This window comes from Mytilus trossulus, chromosome 14 (genome assembly GCF_036588685.1).
Source record: "Mytilus trossulus isolate FHL-02 chromosome 14, PNRI_Mtr1.1.1.hap1, whole genome shotgun sequence".
Taxonomy (NCBI): domain Eukaryota; kingdom Metazoa; phylum Mollusca; class Bivalvia; order Mytilida; family Mytilidae; genus Mytilus; species Mytilus trossulus.
Window position 1 is genome coordinate 55,796,613 of NC_086386.1, and position 20,981 is coordinate 55,817,593.

The following is a 20,981-nucleotide window of genomic DNA, read 5'->3' on the forward strand; positions in this document are numbered from 1 at the left end:
AAGTTTCATGGACATTGGTGAAAGCCTTTTTGAGTTATTGTCCGAAGTGTTGAAAATCCCCCCTTTTTTATGAATAAAGCCTCATAAATCCAAAATTTAAAATCTGAAATTAAAAAAAACAAAAGGGAGCTTACGTCAATAGATATACACAATTCACTTAAGTTTCGTTGAAATTGGTCAAAGTGTTTTTTAGTTATTGTCCGAAGTGTGGGCGACGGACGGACAGACGGACGGATGGACGGACGGACGGACAACGGTATACCATAATACGTCCCGTCTAAAAGACGGGCGTATAAAAACAAGTCACCACCGTATAAAACCAGAATAAAACCTTTTGAGGTCCTAAAAACTTTGTTAGTCTTGTATGAATTTTAATTCAAATACGTTTATATGTTTTTGAGTTTAATATGACGTCCATTTTCACTGTATTGTGCTGAACACATTTTCGTTTATAGACAATCTGAAGTCCGCATGCGGGAAATATGAACCCCCATAATTTGTCGCTATGGTGAAGACCAGTAATTTGTTGTCCTTCGGTTGTATTCTGTTCCTTGGTCGGATTGTTACTACACATTCACCATTACCATTCTCAATAGTGTTATTTATAGATAAAATAAGATGTGTTATAAGTACCATTAAGTCAACTCTCCATCCAAGTTACAATTTTTAAAAGAAAAATCTTATTAGGTCAAAGAACGGTCTTCAACGCGAAGTACGTAGTGGCTTACACCGAACATGCAGTAAGCTATCAAGGGTAAAAAAACTAAATGACTTTTATGTTAAACCAATTAAACTGGAAAACCAACGGTCGAATCTTTATAAAAAAAAAAAGAACCGAGCAACACGTACAAATGTATGAACCGCATCAACAAATGATAACTACTGAACATCTGGATCCTGATATACATATATAAGTAAGGAGATGTGGTACAAATGTATAAAGTAATAACTATCCAAAAAAGCCTAATGTGTTTTTCCTCAAAACCAATGCTCTTTCCTAACAAAACAAATACTGCAAACGCAGTTATCTTGAATGTTAAAATCTGACACCACAGAAACAGACTGAACATGTCCAGATATACATGTATACTGAGATAAATACCATAATCGGCCAGAGGCGGATTTAGGGGAAGGCAGGGTGGCCCCCTTTTTTGGAAAAAAAATGGTTGCTTATAAAGGGAATCACTGAAGCGTGACTGGAGCGGACCCCCCTCTTAGTTCAGTCAGTGAGCCCCCACTTATGAAAATTGCTGGATCCGCCACAGAATCCAAATCTGAAAGAGATATTGCCGTGAATATATATGAAATATTTGCCACTGGACGTTTAGCAATCAACAGTCTTTTCAGTTATGCTAAACAATATCTTGATTACTTTCTTGTAATACTCAAGGGTAGCGCGAAGGGTTTATAGTATATAGAATGATTGGCAAAAATAAAATAAAAAGACATAGAAAAATTGAAGAATAGCGAATAGTAGGGTGTTCGAATACAGAAAATGAAGAAAAACGAACCGGATAAATAAAGAAAAGAGAAAAATTGACAAAACATAGACAACAAGAATGTGTCCCCAGTACACAGATGCCCTATCTGCACTATCATTTTATATGTTGAATGGACCGTGAAAGTGGAGAGAAATCTCTAAATTTGCATTAAAATTAGAAAGATCATATCATAGAGAAAATGTGTACTAAGTTTTAATTTGATTGGACTTCAACTTCAACAAAAATTACCTCGACCAAAAACGTTAACCTGAATTTGGACGAACGGACGAACGGACGAACGGACGCACAGACCAGAAAACATTATGCCCATAAATGTCGCATACAAATTGAAGATCCTTCAGACCCTCATACGACGCATGTACATCTTGTGAATAATTATACGAGTTTATATTATATACAAATAAAATAGAATCTACTAAATTCTTTTCACGACATGGTTTGCTTATCGACCTTTGATCTTCAAGTGATGTAATTTTTATTTACATGCATTAATATATCAAGTATATCGTTTTATGAAATACGATTCAAAATTTGGCTTAACAACATGATAAAGAATATTTAAAAATTGAAATCTAATTCATTTGAAATTTCAATAAACATCTTGAATGAGTTGTATGTTTAATCTTCAAGTTATCTTTTAATATTAAAATGCTAGCAACTGTTCAAAAAGTATTGCGGCACTTATTACTTATTACACGAATTTGTTGTGAATGCATCAAAATACCAGCGCAGTAGGAGTTATTGAAATAAATAGATAAAACGCAGCGGTCTTTAATAATTACCATGTGTTCAAATTCAACATGCAACACAAAACTATGAATAGGAATCAATTTCATAAAGCCACACGCCTGAATTAGGCTAGGTTCGTGAAACATACTAAATGATATATTGTATCGAAGATATATTTTGTGAAATCATCCGTGACAAGAACGTACTTTGAGTGTATAATATGTATATACTCTAAACATGTAGGATGGACATATTTCGGGCTTTCGAATGTGTAGTGCTTTTAACATGGATGATTTTCAAAAAATCAGGTTTGTGTTTAAATTATTAGTAGCTTAAAATGTAATAGTTATATTACATTAAAATGAATTAATGGCTATTTATTTCATGTATCATTACATGTAAATAGGTATTATTTACAGTTTTTTTTTAAGTCTTTCTAAATTTTACGTTATCCTATCTTCGTAAGTTTACTTACTAGTTGCACTAACTTTCGCCAAATTTCTGAACATAAATCCGAAAGGCCGTTGTTTTTCTCTTTTAGATAGGTTCATATTTTGTTGTGTCGATAGCCTTTCTAGCTTAGTACTTTGGAATATCCTTTTACAACAATTTATTACATCGTGTTAATATATACTAGAACACACCCGTGATATCGCGGGTCCGTGACTGAATTAAAGTATATAACTATGCGCAAGACTTATTTTTGTATTAGTATTGTCATCTGATAAAGTCATGCCGATTATAAGATAGTTATCACAGTGTTCTCTGCTTTCAAATCTTTCCGTTTGAACCCGTCTAACTGGAACCATTATTGGTAATATTAATCATTTGGAAAACAAAAGGTCCTGGGATGGAGTATTTCAACAGCATTGTCCTATATTAGTTATAAATAAGTTGAATTCTTTGATTCGCTGTTTTACGTCATGCCCGCTAACAAATTGAAAACTGTACCTATACGCCTTATTTTTTGTATTCGTATTGTTATCTTATAAAGTCTTACTGATTAAAATAATACAATAGGTAACAATTTGACAATTTAGTAGTGTCAACCCTGTGATTATGACCCGTGTATATAGCATATCCTGAATACACCGTTTGGTGGTGCGCCTGTCAAGTGCGGAACGTACAGATAAGGTAATAGGTAACAGTTGAATCTACTAATTGGTATCGGTATCGGACTCGACCCGGAACTTCTTAATTATTGGCATTATTAATTACGTGGAAAACAAAAGGGCCTGGAGTGGTGTAATTTTTAATCTACACCTTTGTACTATATTAGTTATATATAAAGTTGAATTCTTTGATTCGTCGTTTTTACGTGATGACGGCTGACAAATTGGACTTCGTAATTTAGTATTATAGATGTATTGATAAGCACAAGATACCAAAGGGATAGCCATACTCATAAGTAATAAACGAATTCACAATGCCATGGCAAAAAAAGCGAACACACAGCTATCCAAAATGTTTAAAGATAAACACCAGTTGTATACAAAACACAACAAAGTAACCCGAATGATGAGCAACATTTTGATTCTTTCGCAAGTTGTTCTTATTTGAGTATTTTCGTATTTCAACAAAAACGCTCAAAACCTTAACAATACATCATGTATATTTAATCTTCTTTTTTTACAAACAAAACAACATTTAAAATTTTAAACAAAGTATTTTAAAAATCTTTGTCAAAAGCACAGATTTTTTTTTAACTGTATTTACGAAAAAGACCAAACAATTATTATAGATAAGTAATTTAAAAAAAAAAACTCTCTCTCAAAGCAAAGCATTTGGTTCCGTCACTTCAGATCGTCCGATAATTCCTTAATATTATAAACAATAATAAAATTTGGTATGACTGTCATTGCGTCGACTATCCACCAAAGATAAAAGACAATAATAGTATAAGACTTGAAATTTCAAATTAGAGAATATTAAAAAAACATTAATTTATTACGCGTCCCGCGGCAAATACTACATACTTTTTAAGGCGGATGAAGTTTTAGGGTCATATTGATAAAGATAACTTTATATTATTAAGTATACATTATATTTTCAACATACTATATGAAGTTAGACATAATAACCTGCAGTCCAAACCGAACAGCTGTTGCTTTTGCCAATATTTATCATGCTGACCGCCTCGGTGGTCTTGAAGAAGCTGATTCGCCTCGAGTGCGGAGGTCGAGGGTTGGAACCCCGGCCGGTTCAAACCAAAGACTTTTAAATAAATAGTTATTGCTTTTTCGATAAGCATGCGGCATTAATGAGTTAGAGCAAAAACTGGACAGGTCGGAATAATGTGTCCGGGTTAGATAATATGTCTTCCTGTGGACTCACCTATTGAACTAGATAAAAGAAGTTGGGATACAAGTCCAAATAAGACAGATCTCAATCCAAGTCACCATTTGTAAAATGTTACCCATTATAGGTCAAAGTACAGCCTTCAACACGGAGCTTTGGCTCACACAAAAGAGCAAGCTATAATGGGTCCCAAAATCAACGAGTATAAAACCATTCAAACAGGAAAATAACGATCTGATATATACAGAAACGAGAGAAAAACCCAATTATGAACCACATCAACAAACGACAACCACTGAACAACATCATCATAATTGTTTCATGCTCAATACGCTGCAAGAAAAACAATAAATATCAAAGTGAGGTTTTATCATCCTTCATAAAATAATTAATTGCCATTATATGACCTCCCAACCAAAAATATTAAACAAATATTCAGGACATTAAGCAAGAAAACTATAAATGTTATAAGCAGATAAAGGTTCTTTAAAATTGGTCTAACTGGATGAAAGATAAAGTTAGAAATATTCTGTCATTTGGAAGCCGTGTGCATTGAATATGCATGTAGAAAGGGGAGACAATATATAAATAACACATAGCTGAGAGGGTGATAGAGCAGATTGGTACCCCGAGAAAACATTGTCAACCGCGGCGAAGCCAAGGTTGATAATGCCTTTTCGAGGGGTTCCAATCTGCTCTATCACCCTCTCAGCTATGTGTTATTTAATTTATTATACTCAATGTCCTGTCATTATTGGCTTTTACAGATTACTTTTATTTTAAAATATTTTGTATGACGTCACGTTCATAACAAGGTTACGGTCATTAGAAACAGAAGAAAAAAAGTCAAGCAAGATGTTTTATTTTATTTATTTTAACAGTCGATAATAAAATCGGAGCCAAAACGTAGAACTCAAGCATTGTATTTAATTCCTTGATGTAAATTCAATTCATTGTTCTATGAATTATCGATTTCTGATTGGTCTAGACGAGAGGGTAACATTAAAAAAAATTGTCACCCGCTCAGCCATGTGATAGAGTAAATTGACACCCTCGTCTTAGCCAATCAAAATATGGCATTTTAACGTGAAGTATAATAATGTGTAATATAAACTAGGTAATTTAGTACCGACTCCTTCAAGTGTATGTGCTATGACTTCATCATAGTATAATACTTTCCCTATTTATATATAAGAGGAAAAGGGTGTTGCCTCCGGCATATATAAGTTCATAAAGCATACAAAAACAAAAACTTGCACACTGGTTTAACTGTCTGGTCAAAGAAGTCAGACCTATTTGTTTTTAATTACCCGTATCATCTTGTACATGTCATTTTAGTTTCATCCGATTAGGGATTCAACATGAGGCTGCATAGTGTAATTTACAAGTCATTCGTTGATAATTGACAATAGCAACGTAAATGTTGATATTTTTTTTTTGTACGATATCCAATTAATAAATAGTATCTTAAATAGACATTCGTAAGTACTTACATTAAATTAAGTTATATTTTAGTTATACTATTCATATGATTTTCATATAAATGAATACATTATCTTAATTGGTCTGTTTTTTCTTTGGTTTACAATATTTCGATATACTTCGATTCCGTTGCCAATTTAAAAATTAGATCGTTTTCCATGCGATATAACACAAGCCTGTACTCCAGGTGTTTCAATAAAGTTGAAGTGGAAAGAAAAATATTATTTGGATGAAACAATAATGACTAAGTTTTACCTGATAAACGATTTATTTTTGTGGTGATTGGTGAGTAATTTGGCCGCTAACCCACACATTTGACTTATATTGAGTTGTGAGATAATCGACGATTATCTATAAAATCAGAAAGAAAAAAAAGAGTTTCGCCCATATAATTTAATTTAAAAAAAAAACCACGTTTTACAGATCAACACGGTTTATTGCTGATAACAACATTAAGGCTAAATTAATGTATTTGCAATTGCAAATTGTTTTATCTACATGTAACCCATGTCTACTAATGTGTCATCTTTTCTAGTTTGACGGGAAATGTCTCACCAAAGGGTTCTCTTCAGTTCTCCCGGTAAACCCTCTACGCTTTCAATACTTCTCGTGTTTGTTTTTTTTTCGAAGCTCCACGTGCACGTTATTACGATAATTATTATAATAATCAAACAATTTATCAGACACGTATTTTTAATCCAAAGTCTACGGTGGTATGTCTTTTCTGGAGTAAGCAGGCTAAAATACAACGATAACGAACAATTTCAGGTGCTGATTCAGGAAGAACAGAAAGACAAATACATGTATGTTCTTAAAGTAACTTAAGATCGAATTTGCGTCAAAAATGTTCTCTCGTTCCTTATTCTCAAAGGTGCTCCCTCTCAGAGGTGGAATTAGGGAGAGGGGCCCATCACCCCTTTTGTTTTACCAATTTGGTTGAAAATATAGGTAGTAGTAATCACTGAAGCATGGTGGAAGCGGACCGCCTCTTAGGCAATTAGGTGGCCCCTACTGCCCCTTTTGACTCAACATCAAATCCAACAAGTATCTGCGCCTGTAATATCTGTATATTTTTCTCTCTGTTACTTTTTCAGGTAGCACGTGCACTTTACCGGCAGAACTGTACAATGGCGGAAACATGTGGACTGATATTGCTTTACAAAAGACTGTCACCTTTACAACAAATAAAATGACAGGATTTGAAATAAAACTGGCAGGTCAAACAAAGGGCGCCTTTACTTGTATTTCAAACACAGGAAATGTATATGTATTTAAGTATGTGAGAAATGAAACTGTGTGATTTAACTAAATATAAGCATGTTGAAAGAAGTTGTATAAAATAAAACTAATATAAGTCTAGCAAATTTGATATTTGCAGTATCGAAATTTTTATCACAAATTCACAAATGACAACCATGCTTAACGAATAATCATTTTACGTAAAAAGAAAACAACTACATGTATGTAGACAACAGCCAATGTTTTAAAGAAATATAAATGGAGGCTGCTCTCGAGTCCAAATAGTCCAGCAGCAACCGTATTGACCAAATGCCAAAAACATGTTGAATACTACTTAAAAAATGTTATGCTTCAGAAACTCTTTTTAAAGATTTTTTTATGGAAATACAAAGGCCAATCAAGGAAGTATGTTATTGCAAAAATACAGACATTGGTGTAATGTTGTATGATTAAAATACGAAACAAATTTTCCATTCTATAAATAAAAAAGAATATGTGGTATGATTGGAAATGAGACAACTCTACACAAGAGACCAAATGACAATGAAATTAACAACTACAGGTCGCAATACGGCCTTCAACAACGAGCAAAGCCCATATCGCATATACAGCTATAAAAGAAACCCAAAAATGACAATGTAAAACAATTCAAACAAGAAAATTTACGGCCTAGTTTATGTACACAAAATAGAGTAAATTACAGGGTCCTAAATTGGGACAGGCACATACATACATAATGTGGCGGGGTAAAACATGTTTAGGAGGTCCCAATCCTCTCCTAACTTGGGACAGTGGTGTAACAGTACAACAAAAGAACGAACTATAAAAAGCAGTTAAAAAAGGCTTAACTCATCATATAAATACAAATTCAAATACTACACAGAGTGGACGAGCACGTTTATCAATCGCTTTTAACAGTTTAAGACATGATACAGATCGCATGCTTGCATCTACTTATTACAGTCTGAAGATTTGGCATTGTTTGGTTGTTGTTTTTTTTGTTATCCGTGCATCTGTTATAAAAATTAACTTTCTCTCCGATTTGATTTGACTAAATACCTATATCAAAAACGTCAGGTAAATATTATAGCCAAATCCATGTAAGATCATCTTGGCCTGACTGACTTTGAACCGTAGTTATCTAGTAAGTTATAAGCTGATTAAGATGCAAACAGTCAAATAATCATGGCAGTAAAGCGCATAATTGGTCAAACGCAAAAGCTATAAGCACATGTCAAGGAAATGCGTAATTAGCAATAAAATATATGCACAATTAAAAACAAAAATGATAACTAGGGGCAATTTAGACACGCGTATATGAACTGGAAGCTTTATACAATTGATTTTTGCAATAAGGCAAAATAAGAAAATTTGTAAAAAGAATATGTTTAAGTTCGTTGAGTCCCGGGGTGGAAGTCATAAAACTTTGCTCGGTGCTCGGAGCACAAAATCATGCTTGAAACATGAAATCCATCATTTTGATTGGTTAATCTTGGAGTATGAGAACAAAAAACTGACTCGAAAGTTTTATGACGTGAAGGCCCGAACACTCCTTAGCGGATAGCGCGAACGGACGTCGAACGGATAACTTTTTAATCCGTTCATGTCCGTTAGACGTGCGTTCTTATCCATTGTAAGTCGTACTCCGTTCGTTTCCGTTTCATGTCTATTCAGTATCAATTTTATCCGTCGATGTCCTTTCTGTCCGGTGAAAATATTTTGCATGTTCAAAATTTTGAACGGGCGTTCAACGGATGAAGTGTCCGTTGTACATCTGGTAGGCGTCCGTTTTTTACGGTACTCGTCCGTTCCGTTTTCGTTTTGTGTCCGTTACTTGTCCTTTATTCATCCGTTGGAGGTCCGGTAGACATATTCACCAACGGACTTCTACCGGACATATAACGGATAAAACGGATGTTTAACGGATGTGGAACGGACTTCTATCGGACGTATATCAGAGAAAACGGACAACGAAGGGATCTGAAACGAATAAATGCCAATTGAAAATTTCGCGTCAGAAATGCCAATTATTATAAGTCAGATTTCTTCAATGTCACGAATGTTTATAAATCATAATTGATCTTAAGAGTAAGAGCATAAGAGCATATTTTCACTCTCAAGCAGCTCTTATTCAGGACAGACATTACTCTTTGGTGGCGTTTTGAAGAACGAGTCAAAACCAGTTACACGGTAATTTTTTGAATATTTATGCGATTTACATATGTATCATAATTATCGCCTTTAGTTTTTCCGCATATCTTGTTTCTCCGTTTTTACACGGTACGCTCCCGTTAAATGTCCGTTTTATGTCGTACTTGTCCGTTGGATGTACATGTACGTTCGACATTCGTTTTGTCCGTTACGTTTCCTTTTTCTCGTATGTTGCATATCCTGTGTGATTCCGTTATGCATTCGTTACGCGTCTGTTTTATTAAGTCTGTACAACGTATAGCAAATGTTGTCAACTGAAAACCTTTTTATTCATCTGTTAGGCATCCGTTCGTGCTATCCGGTAAGGTGTGACCACAGCTTCTTTAATGAAAGTAAAAGGGATTGTTTGTTTTGGTCGATTACATTTTTTATAGTCTACATAATAAGATGGTATTGGATATCATGTTTTATATTATATATTTATATAATTATGTACATGTATATGTATAGTATCCATACGTTCTTTTTAGATGTGATTCTACGTTTGAGGATATTAATACATTCCGCAATCAACCTTCATTCCTCTGCATGAAAATGGTAAAAGTGTCTGATAATTTGTTTTATTATCATCTCTTATCAGGTAAGACATTTCTGGCACAAATGTAACTGGTTGAAATAGAGCTACGAGAGGACGAGTACTTTAGTCTTGTACATGGTTTTTATTTCTGTCATATAACTTAAAGACTAGTAGTATAAAAGCTCATAAAAAGGTCATTAAGGAACTAGATGTGTCAAAACGACACGAATGGCCCCGTATTAAAAAAATTTAAAACAGCAATTTCAACAAAACATGCAGACACACACATGATCATGGTATTCTCACATATACAAAATCAACTCAAAATCTGAAGGCGTATAGTAAAACGTCTATATAACTGTGATTTTGAACAATTTTCAAAGTCTTAAACCCTTAATTTCGGCAAAAATGAGCTGCGCGGAACTAAACTTAAACTGAATTTGTAATTCATCATGGTTAACTAACATACCAAACGTTCAGCCAAATATCTCAAGGCATTTAGAAAAAAGACTGTATAACTGTGATTTTCAACAATTTATCAAAGTCCAAAGCACGCAAATTCGGCAAAACTTAGCGGAGCGGAACAAAACTTAAACTTGATCTGTTACCCATCATGGTTAACTCAAATACCAAAAATCATCCTAATATCTGAAGCAATTAAATAAAAAATCCGTATAACTGTGTTTCAACAATTTTCAAAGTCCGTAATTTCGGCAAATATTAGTGGAGCGGAACAAAACTTCAACTTGATCATGGTTAACTCACATATCGAAAATCTGCCCAATATATCATGGTGTTTAGACAAAAACGTACAATGGTTTGTTGCGTAATGACGGAATTATGGAAGGGTAAATTATTTGGCACCGACAACTTCGTTGCGGGGTCATAAAATTAAGCAGATTTTAGATTCCTTTTCTTTCAATTTGAGATCTCAATGAATAATACCAATGCGACTATAAAGTAAATGTCATAATCAGCCTGTTCCTGTCATTTATTTTATTTCAAATATCTAGTAAGGAGCTCTTTTACCTATCAATAGTTTAACTTCATTTTGTTCCTTAACTAATAAATGTTATTTCGACTTACACATGTATAGTATCAATTTTAAATTCTAGATTGATTTTTTATTTTCACCTAAGTTCATCTTTTATTGTCTTTCTACATTTTGTCCTGCATTCTTTTTCAGAACCAGATGAAACTAAACAAACAGAGCCAGACAATGTTCGTATATATTTTTCCGGTGCTTCATTCGGAACTACTGGACCCGACCCAGCAGTTACGCCTACATGTGACTATTGTTCATTTACAACACCACATTCCGACAGTGAATTTCGCATGTTACAAAGACAAGGTAATCAATTGTTTATTTTTCGCAACCGGCTTTGCTTTCAATTTTAGAATTATTTAGTCAAGGGAGATAATTCTTACATGAAGATAAACGGTTCCCTGTCAATGCAAACATATAAGGAAAAGGTTTTGGTGAAAGTACACTGACTGAGCTGTTAGTGTATTTTTTTTACCATGTGATTCCTCTTTTATACAAGTACCTGTAACTGCAGATTCTCGACGTAAAAGTTGTTTTCCTATCCAATACAATAAACCATGTTTGTATCATTTAAAACAAGGAGCACGGGAGAATATATATTTTCCAAAGGATTTGTCTTTGAAATTCCTTTTGCAAGATATCAGCATGCTTAATTTTTAAATATTCAAAATAATAATACCTAAAGTACTTGATCAATATCTAACTCGTAAATATCAATATTGATTATTTAAGGAATGACTGTAATAATTTTTCGGTTTATGAAGAAATATCAGGAAAAAAAATTGGTGAACCCGTCTGAATAACGCGCGTAGCGGGTTATTTAACAGTGTGCACCACATTTTTTTTTAATGTTATTTCGAATAGACAGAACAAATATTACAGTCATTTCTTATAACTTAATTCTATTTTAAACCGTAGAAAAACATTAAAAAAAAAAGGTTGATGACGTCACAGTCACATAACTAAATTATGTCTATGGGCTTATAACAAACTAACGTCAGTCAATCAGAAGACGCGTTACATTCAAAATTGAATTATTTGCTAGTATGTCAATTTGAGTAGTTTCTCGCTACATTGAAGACCCATTGGTGGCCTTCAGCTGTTGTCTGCACTATGGTCGGGTTATTGCCTCTTTGACACATTCCCAATTTCCATTCTCAATTTTATGCATGTTACACTATCTGCATCTGGTTAGTTCTAATAAAAGCGGAACTTTGGAGAGATCTCAACTTGTAAAAGCTACCGTTGGGAGCTCTGAACTTGACAAAGTAATTTATTTATATCTATGACCCCATGAGTTTCAAATATTTCATTAAAACGTTCACCGAAAAAATAACTTTGACAAAGACATGTCAATATGAAAACAGACATGCTTTGAAATGAAATGCAGACACAAACAAGTCTTTTTAAATTACTTACCACACAGATGGACGACTTCAAACTAAAATATTTGAAAATTTTTCAATTGTCAACTTCCCATTTTTCAGTACTTACGTACTTATTATCTATGTTTCTTTCTACCATTTACATGGCGTATATGTACATGTATCTCAATTGATGTGTTCTGCCCGTGCATACTGTATGAGTTTTATCAGCGGATGTGTGCTCCTTACACATCAACTGATCCATCAGATTTACAAGGAAGACTATCACAAATTGGTTGACTGCTTCGATATACGGTTATGTTTAACCACACTTACGACGTGTGTTCGAGGTCTTAAACCTTCAGACAATAGAAAAGTCGACTAATCTGAATTTAAAAAAATTGTATTCCTCTTCTCGTTTTGTCTTTTTGATCGAGTGTTTTCCCATGACAAGTGATACATACAAGCAAAATATTAGTTCTTAAGATATTTTATGCGATTCCCTTAATTTTTGTTTGTGTTCTTCTTCTTCTTCTGAGTAAAATTTCATTTTCTTGTAAATGCCAAAGAAAAAGATATACAAATTTGAAAATGTGTGCATACATAATACAAACACTCCATATTGGCTTATGAACTTAGTTCAAATACTTTTGCCTTAACTCCTCTCCCCGAAAATCAAATAGTCCTTCCTTTAGATGTGCATTATCTTTTTTTAGGAACGTCAGAGAACATAACTCAAAGTGAGGCAACATTGTGCCTACCGTGCGATGCAGATTGTTCAGAATCTCAATCCCCACAGTCAAATTCATCAAAGACAGATTCCGATGATTGTAAGTATGCTTGTATTTTAGTATTGAATATATAGTGTTCCTTTTTATGCCCCACCTACGATAGTAGAGGGACATTATGTTTTCTGGTCTGTGCTTCCGTTCGTCCGTCCGTCCGTCCGTTAGTTCGTTCGTCTGTTATACTTCAGGTTAAAGTTTTTGGTCAAGGTAGTTTTTGTTTTGATGAAGTTGAAGTCCAATCAACTTGAAACTTAGTATACATGTTCCCTTTGATAAGATCATTCTAATTTTAATGCCAAATTAGAGAATTTATTCCAATTTCACGGTCCATTAAACATAGAAAATGATAGTGCGTGTGGGGCATCCGTGTACTGTGGACACATTCTTGTTTTAATTTATTTTTCCTCTATTGAAATGATTTCAAAATGAAGGAAATACTAGGTTTAATTTTAGCTCAATGTTGAACATATGTGTTTCCTTTTATTTGTGAACGTACGCGTTAAAAATGAAACTGTATAATGGCGCGATTATACAAAATATCATATGTCATATATAACATTGTACATTTTAATTTGTATTTCGATTGAATTTTGATAATAGCCTTAAACACATTTAAATTTAATGTTCTTCGTTTATAGGCTTCATTTGATACTTATTTTATTAACTTCAACATTAATTTTTGGTCGGATGTTATTAATATAAAATTTATAAGATTTATTGACTTTTTTCTTCTTTTTTTCAATCTATTATAGCTAGCTTGTCTATATTTTTCTTTATTTTTTGAGAGATAATTTACTACATGTCTATTTACGCCTTACACTATATAAATATTTAGTTGCTTCACTACCTCGTCTTGCATTTTATCTATAGTGCATTTCTATTCATAATTATTCATAATATACATGTATGTTAGTCAATTATAAAATATAGAGAAAACCTGATGGTTTTTTTCTCTCTCTTTATGTAATTGAAACTAATAGTTAGATCCGGATAATTTTAAACATTTTACTATGTTTTTCAATTTGTATTTGTTAAATAGATATAATTATATTTGTATATACAGTGTATCATAAGCCTTTTTAGGCTTGGTATTTGTCTTATTTCATTATTGTGCAATGTATTTCATATCATGTGTATAAAAATCTGTAGACAAGTATGTGACACTTTAATCAAATAAATTATTATTATTTTATTTACTAAAACAGGACAATGTTTTGTAAAATTTACTGATGAAAGATTTACAGTGGCGGATCCAGAAATTTTCATAAGAGGGTGTCAACTGACTGAGTAAGAGCATAAAGAGGGGCCCCGCTCCAGCCCCGCTTCAGACATGCTTCAGATATTCCTTATATAATCAACCAAATTTTTCCCGCCTCTGATTTACAATGTAAATCAATCCTAATCGTTTGATTTATATTGATAAATACGCATAGGAGATTCTAGAGGGTTTACAGAATATAGAATAATGGACACTTAAGTGCAGAATAAAAGGCCATTACAGTAGAATATTAATAGACAAATATTCTACTGTCAACCAAATTTTTCCCGCCTCTGATTTACAATGTAAATCAATCCTAATCGTTTGATTTATATTGATAAATACGCATAGAAGATTCTAGAGGGTTTACAAAATATAGAATAATGGACAATAAGTGCAGAATAAAAGACAATTAAAGAAGATTACAGACAAATATGTCAACAAATAAAGAATAGAGAATAATATGGTGTAAGGATATAAGAAATAGAGAGTAATTGAAAGAATATACCAAACATAGTGGTCATGGTATAAAATATAACAAAAAATAAAGAATTAAAGACCCCAATCCTGACCATCACATAATGGTTTTATTTATTTGTTGATTTCTCATCGTCCAGTAGCAAATATTTCATAAGGACGAAGAAGTGATTGATGATCAAATTTAAGAAAGAACTAAAAACATATAATGATTTTCGAGTGACGAGTGGCAAATATTAAATGCAGGATAGGATGTTCGCTACTCTGTTTGAAAATAACAAGCTTTTTAAAAGACTGTTATAAATTGAAAGTATATAAATAAAGAAACATAAAAAGCAGAAAAAAATGGAGGGTCCGTGTGCTTGTTTTGGAGATATAAGCCGTTGAAAATTTGGCGGGAAATAATTATCTCTAGATTTTTCATTCACTTAACATTGGCACCTTTTTTGTTTAAAAAAACTATGAAAAAATAACAAGGATTTCATAAGATTTTGAAATATGGCTTTTTAAATAATATGTAATAAAAATATGAAAAGGAAAGTATGGGTTAGCGGGCGAAGGTTGATAATGTTAATACACGAATAAAACCTGAGGATTCCGAAAAAAATCAAAAAGTAGAGGAGCAAACATCCTTAATAGGGTACGGATGAGGTTTACAGAATAGAGAATTATTACCCCAAATCGTCAGAAATAGGGACCCAAACAAAAAGAATAGCGGCAAATAGAATTTAAAAAATAAAGTGTCGAGTGGCAAATATTTCATATATTAGTATGATGAACACATGTTAGAAAGGTATTGAAATGGATGAGAAAAGAGAAAAATACCCAGATACATGTACATATGTCTCTTAAAACCGTAAACATGCAATAGATTAACCTAGTAAACGTATATACTAATATTTCCTAAGATGGGTGCATGGGTTGGACTACAGAATAGACAATACTAACCCAAAATCGTCAGAAACAGGAACCAAAACATAAAGAACAGAGACAAATAGCATAAAAAAGAATATAAAATAATAGTTTTAATGGTGAAATATAAATGATACAGGATACTTGCCAAAAATTTAAAAGGGCGATAAATGGCGACAAACGAGCAGACAATTATAAAATACAGAAACGGACGAAAATCCGATCTTATCCAATTCGTTCTGCAAATAAATCTAAAATCTACAATGCATTGAATTGATTGCCGAATAGTATGACCCTTACAATGTATCTGTCTTAAAAAAGAGTAAAATCTCAAAATACTGTGAATTTAGAGGAAAATCAATTCGGAAAGTCCATAATCACATGGCAAAATCAAATAACAAAACACATAAAAAAACGAATGGAATTAACATATCAATTTTGATGTAATGTCCAAATTATTTTAAATGATACATATTCTGTTGTGGCGAGGTTCCAGTAGTATTGAAAACTAGTCTATCTGTCTCGCTTTTAATTATAGAGCTGGAACACAATAGAATACTAATAGTGTTTATTAAAATTCCAACAATGATTGCAATCATATTACTTTTTTGGTAAACCTCACATTTAGATAATAAATGATTTTATGTGTATTTTGATATGTATTTAGTGCAACACTTTAAAAGAGGAGTTAACATATTTTGGGTTTTCCCTTTTCCATTAAAGTCTAAATGAGAAATTAAAATATGTAATTAGTGCCAACGTTCAGAGTAATAACATGATTTTTTTCTGTGAATTACTTTTTTTTTGACAATTTCGATAATTTGACAGTTTGTGAATCGTTGCACAGGTTTTAAACTGCAAAGCTAACAACGTTGACACCCTATGAAAATATATAGTATAAGTGTATACGTTTTGTATAGTTATTTAACGATGCTTACCCCAAAACCATAGCGTTTAAACAAACTATGATAAATAATCTCATCATTGAATTTAATATTTCGTCTTAAAAAAAAAGGCTCATCACTAACGCTCGAATCCAAAAAAGTTTTAAAAAAAAAAGAAAAGAAAAAAGAAAAAGATGACAAATTAAGTACAAAGTTGAAGAGCATTGATATCCAAAATTCCTAAAAGTGTTGCCCAATACAGCTAAGGTAATATATGCCTGAGGTAGAAAAGCCTTAGTATTTCAAAAAATTCAAAATTTTGTAAACAGTTAATTTATAAATATAACAATATCAATGATTATTCATGTCAGCACAAAAAAGTGCTGACTAGAAAAGACAACTAGAAACTTTTAGAAATCAAAAATGTTAGCACATTCGTCATTACACTAACTTCCCATAAAATGCCGTTTTTTTATACATCTCAAAAAACTCCAATGAATAGTTATAAGTTTTAAACATTAGTGAAAGGCGTACAGAAAAAGTGTAAACTACTTTTAAAATATAAAAAAAAGTATTTTAATGATATATTATCATTGTTAATAGTATGCACTGAACATATGCAACTTTTAATGATCTTTAATATACAATGTTCTTTTTTAAGCATATGGTTCGTATATACAGTTCTTAAATCTGAAAAAAAAATCAATAAAGTGGTGAAAAGTTAATTTTATATTCATTGTGATTTTTAAATTAAAGCAATTGCTTTTCTCATTTTGTCATAACGCTGTCATTTATTTTTTAAATTGAAAACTAAATTGATGGCTTTCATGCTGTGCACATGTTATGTCGTAAAAGTGCGCGACAGTGTTATTATATTTATTATAATCATAGATATCGATATTTTTGATACTCTTTATCAATAATTAATAGTAAGTTCACAGGACCCAACTCAGGTTATTGCCATGTCTATATTTCCGTTATAATATTTTCTGCAGTTACACATTTTGTATTCATTAAAATAATTTCAATTTACCTATTTCTCTTTTATTCTTTATTTCTTTTTCCTATTTTTCTCTATAATTTTTATCTTAATACCATTTCTATCTAATTCTTTTTTTCAACACTTGTATATATAAATATTAAATATCTCTATTTTTTATTCATTTTACCTGACTGTAATTCTCTTTTCTTTATAATTTCGTACTCCACTATTCTCTCTTTTATTTATTTTTTGCCCTATTTTTCTCTCTCCTCTCCCCCTTTATCTGGAGCAATTTGCCCATTATTCTCTGTTCTGTTAAAACCACCCGGTCCATTTCTTAATCATTCTTTGACTTTTTATTCCAGCTAATGTTCCCTTGATAGTTGGAATAGCAGTACCGACTGGAGTAGTTGCTGTCATTGGTGTTTCGGCTATTATTGCTGTAGCTATGTATAAAACGCTTATTATGAAGTAAGTATAAATGAAAGACGGATCGAAAATCGGAAGAGGTAAAAGAGATAAAAGTTCTTTACATTCATCATAGTACTCGGTAAATCGTTAGCCGATTTCACATAATGTTGTGCAAGGTTCAAGCCAAATAGTATGTCAACATGTCAAATACAAATGGCGATAAACCCTCGCCATTTTGAAATGACCAACATAAAAATTATTGAATCAGCCAATATCCTACCATAAATATTTTTTTACTGGAAGAAGTCTTAATATGCAATATGTTGGTAATTGATAAATCTTTTGGATAGGAACGATCCAGTATTGTGAATTAAAATACAATTACTAGTTATTCATTTCATTTCCGTGAATCAATCAATTGTGATATATTTACACAGCATTTGTGACATCATAGATGGTGATCTAGTAGGACGGCCGCGTTATATCTAAAGGTCACATTTAAAGATTGACTCTTACATGTATAACACTGTTGTTGTTTTGTTTAATTTGTTTAGTTCTTAACTAATCTTGATCTCGGTTTTAAATGAATAAACGTCAGGTCGCAAGGTCGTCCGCCAAATTCCAAAAGGTCACAATTCGAAATTGGCCATTGTTGATACCACTCGTTTGTATTTATACTGAACGCGTACGGATTGAAGAATTTTTGTACTTTTGCAACTTTATAAATCATTTCAAAACTGCCTGTACTTTAAACTTTTGTTTTATTTTTATATACTAGTCTGTTAGGTATATATGTTTTCTGCTATACTTTTCAGTGGCGCAAAAGTTGCTGCAGCAAAAGGAGTTTCAACGACGACTGGTACCAACGGAGGTGGTCCTACTTAAAAGTACAAAATACAGAATGACAGTGTTTAAAACTTGTATATTTTATATTTGTTCTTCATCATTTTTCAATGAAAGAAAAGAAATAAGTCAATAAAAGAAAATCGAAATAGTTATTTTCCGTCAATAATAAATCTTGATGGTGGTATGTTAGAGGCTCTCAAGAGCCTGTATCGCTCACCTGTCTCTACCTGGTTTTATGAAATCATATAATCTCCTGATGGCGGCCATCTTGGGTGATGGATCGGCTACAAAGTAACAACACTTGGTCAGCACCTCATAAGGAACATTCATACTATGTTTGGTTCCATTCCATTCTGTGGTTCTCTAAAAGAGGTCATTTGTATGCATTTCCAATAGGGTCCTATGTTAAACTAAGTACCCCACTAGAGGCCATCTTGGATAATGGATCGGCTATAAAGTAGAAAAACTTGGTTAACACCTCAAAATGAACTTTAATGCCATATTTGGTTTCATTCCATTCAGTGGTTCTCTAAAAGAACATATTTGTATGCATTTCCCATAGGGTCCTATGTTAAACTAAGTCCCCCACTGGTGGCCATCTTGGATTTTGGATCGGCTACAAAGTAGAAACACTTGGTTAACACATCAAAAGGAACATTAATGCCATGTTTGGTTTCATTCCATTCAATGGTACTCTAGAAGAAGTTCAAAATGTAAAAAGTTAACGCCGTCGACGACAGACGACGGACGCCAAAGTGATGAGAAAAACTGATTTCACCCTTCGGGCCAGGTGAACTAAAAAAAAGAGGGATGCCCCCCCCCCCCCCTATTATGACGATATATGCATTTTAATGGTGACATGCATTTGTAATCTCCCTTTATCTTGGCTGGAAATCCCCTTTTAAAATTATTGGATCAGCCATGAAGCATAACTGAATTGATTGCTTGTGAAAGTTTATTTTGTTCTGGCAAATTCGAAGAACGTTTGCCTTTCTTCACCCCGCGACGTTTGTTAGATTTGTCTGTGCGCGTGCGTCCCTCCATCCTGTATCATGTTAGAACTTAGTAATACGATAGGTTACGAATGCTGTTATAAACACAGTCATGTAATTGAAATAAGTGGAAGTCGCCGTTTGATAATTATGCATTCTGGGTTATATTTTGAAAAGCATAAACCTTATCTTTGTGATTGGTTAAACATCGTAAACAATTGACATTTAACCAATGATGTGACGTTATTTTCAACATAGTGTACAATATACTGATTCCAAATCTGAAGGAGTGTGGATGTATGAAATACATTGCACGAACAATGAAATTATATAACCACACTCCTTTACATTCAAAAAAAGTATATTGTACATTATAATGCAATACGTTTGTAACGATAATTTTCATTGGACGTCGAAAAATATTTTGAGGGGTCACATTCCACGTTCTACCAGTCCGTAACTATGAAATCCACCATTTTGAATTCGGAATTTTTTTTAGGTATGTAAATTCTTATAAAAGAAACAAAATAATTACATTTGGAGCCGCAAAATCTTCTTTTTCTCTTTATTGAAACCATTCTGAAGCGTACGAAAAGTAAAACTACGTTTAGTATTCATCTTTGACAACTTAGAGTATACATATGACGTCACATTGCTTAGATGCTAAAGACGATACAACAGTTTCGCAGACGTTTTCATTAAAGGCATTTTAAGCCAAAATATTTATTAAATAAAATTTATTTCAATATGTGGCATTAGAACGGAGATAGCTGTATTGTATTTTAAGTTTGGCCTTTGTAAAACTTTATTTTACTGTCGCAAATATCCGTTTACCTATCTCTGCCCTGCGTCGCTAGGTAAACTCATTGTGCGACAGTAATATTTACGTTTTACGAAGGCCAAGCTTACAACACAATACAGTTATCCCCTAATTATGTTGTCGTCTTTTTAAGTTGTACAGAAAATTAAAATGTTTACTCCTATCGACTTTATATCTAATTATATTTCGCGATACCATCAACTCTCTTACTCATATAGCACAAC

General features: G+C 32.7%; 1 protein-coding gene across 1 annotated transcript; it reads left to right on the forward strand.

Annotated features, from left to right (window-relative positions):
* Positions 1–2,124: 2,124 nt before the first annotated feature.
* On the forward strand, positions 2,125–19,080 carry LOC134696574 (uncharacterized). Its single transcript, XM_063558429.1, has 7 exons — positions 2,125–2,539; positions 7,106–7,286; positions 9,932–10,041; positions 11,165–11,329; positions 13,104–13,217; positions 18,054–18,159; positions 18,915–19,080. The coding sequence occupies exons 1-7, from the start codon at positions 2,476–2,478 to the stop codon at positions 18,982–18,984; spliced, it is 810 nt and encodes a 269-aa protein (XP_063414499.1). The 5' UTR covers positions 2,125–2,475; the 3' UTR covers positions 18,985–19,080.
* Positions 19,081–20,981: the final 1,901 nt, after the last annotated feature.

What these genes read in the sequence shown, in the direction of transcription:
- LOC134696574 (XM_063558429.1), top strand. Translation starts at nt 2,476, where the DNA reads ATGGACATATTTCGGGCTTTCGAATGTGTAGTGCTTTTAACATGGATG. An exon ending in GATGATTTTCAAAAAATCAG is followed by an intron (nt 2,540 to 7,105) that starts GTTTGTGTTTAA and finishes TTACTTTTTCAG; the next exon opens with GTAGCACGTGCACTTTACCG. An exon ending in TATAAAACGCTTATTATGAA is followed by an intron (nt 18,160 to 18,914) that starts GTAAGTATAAAT and finishes TATACTTTTCAG; the next exon opens with TGGCGCAAAAGTTGCTGCAG.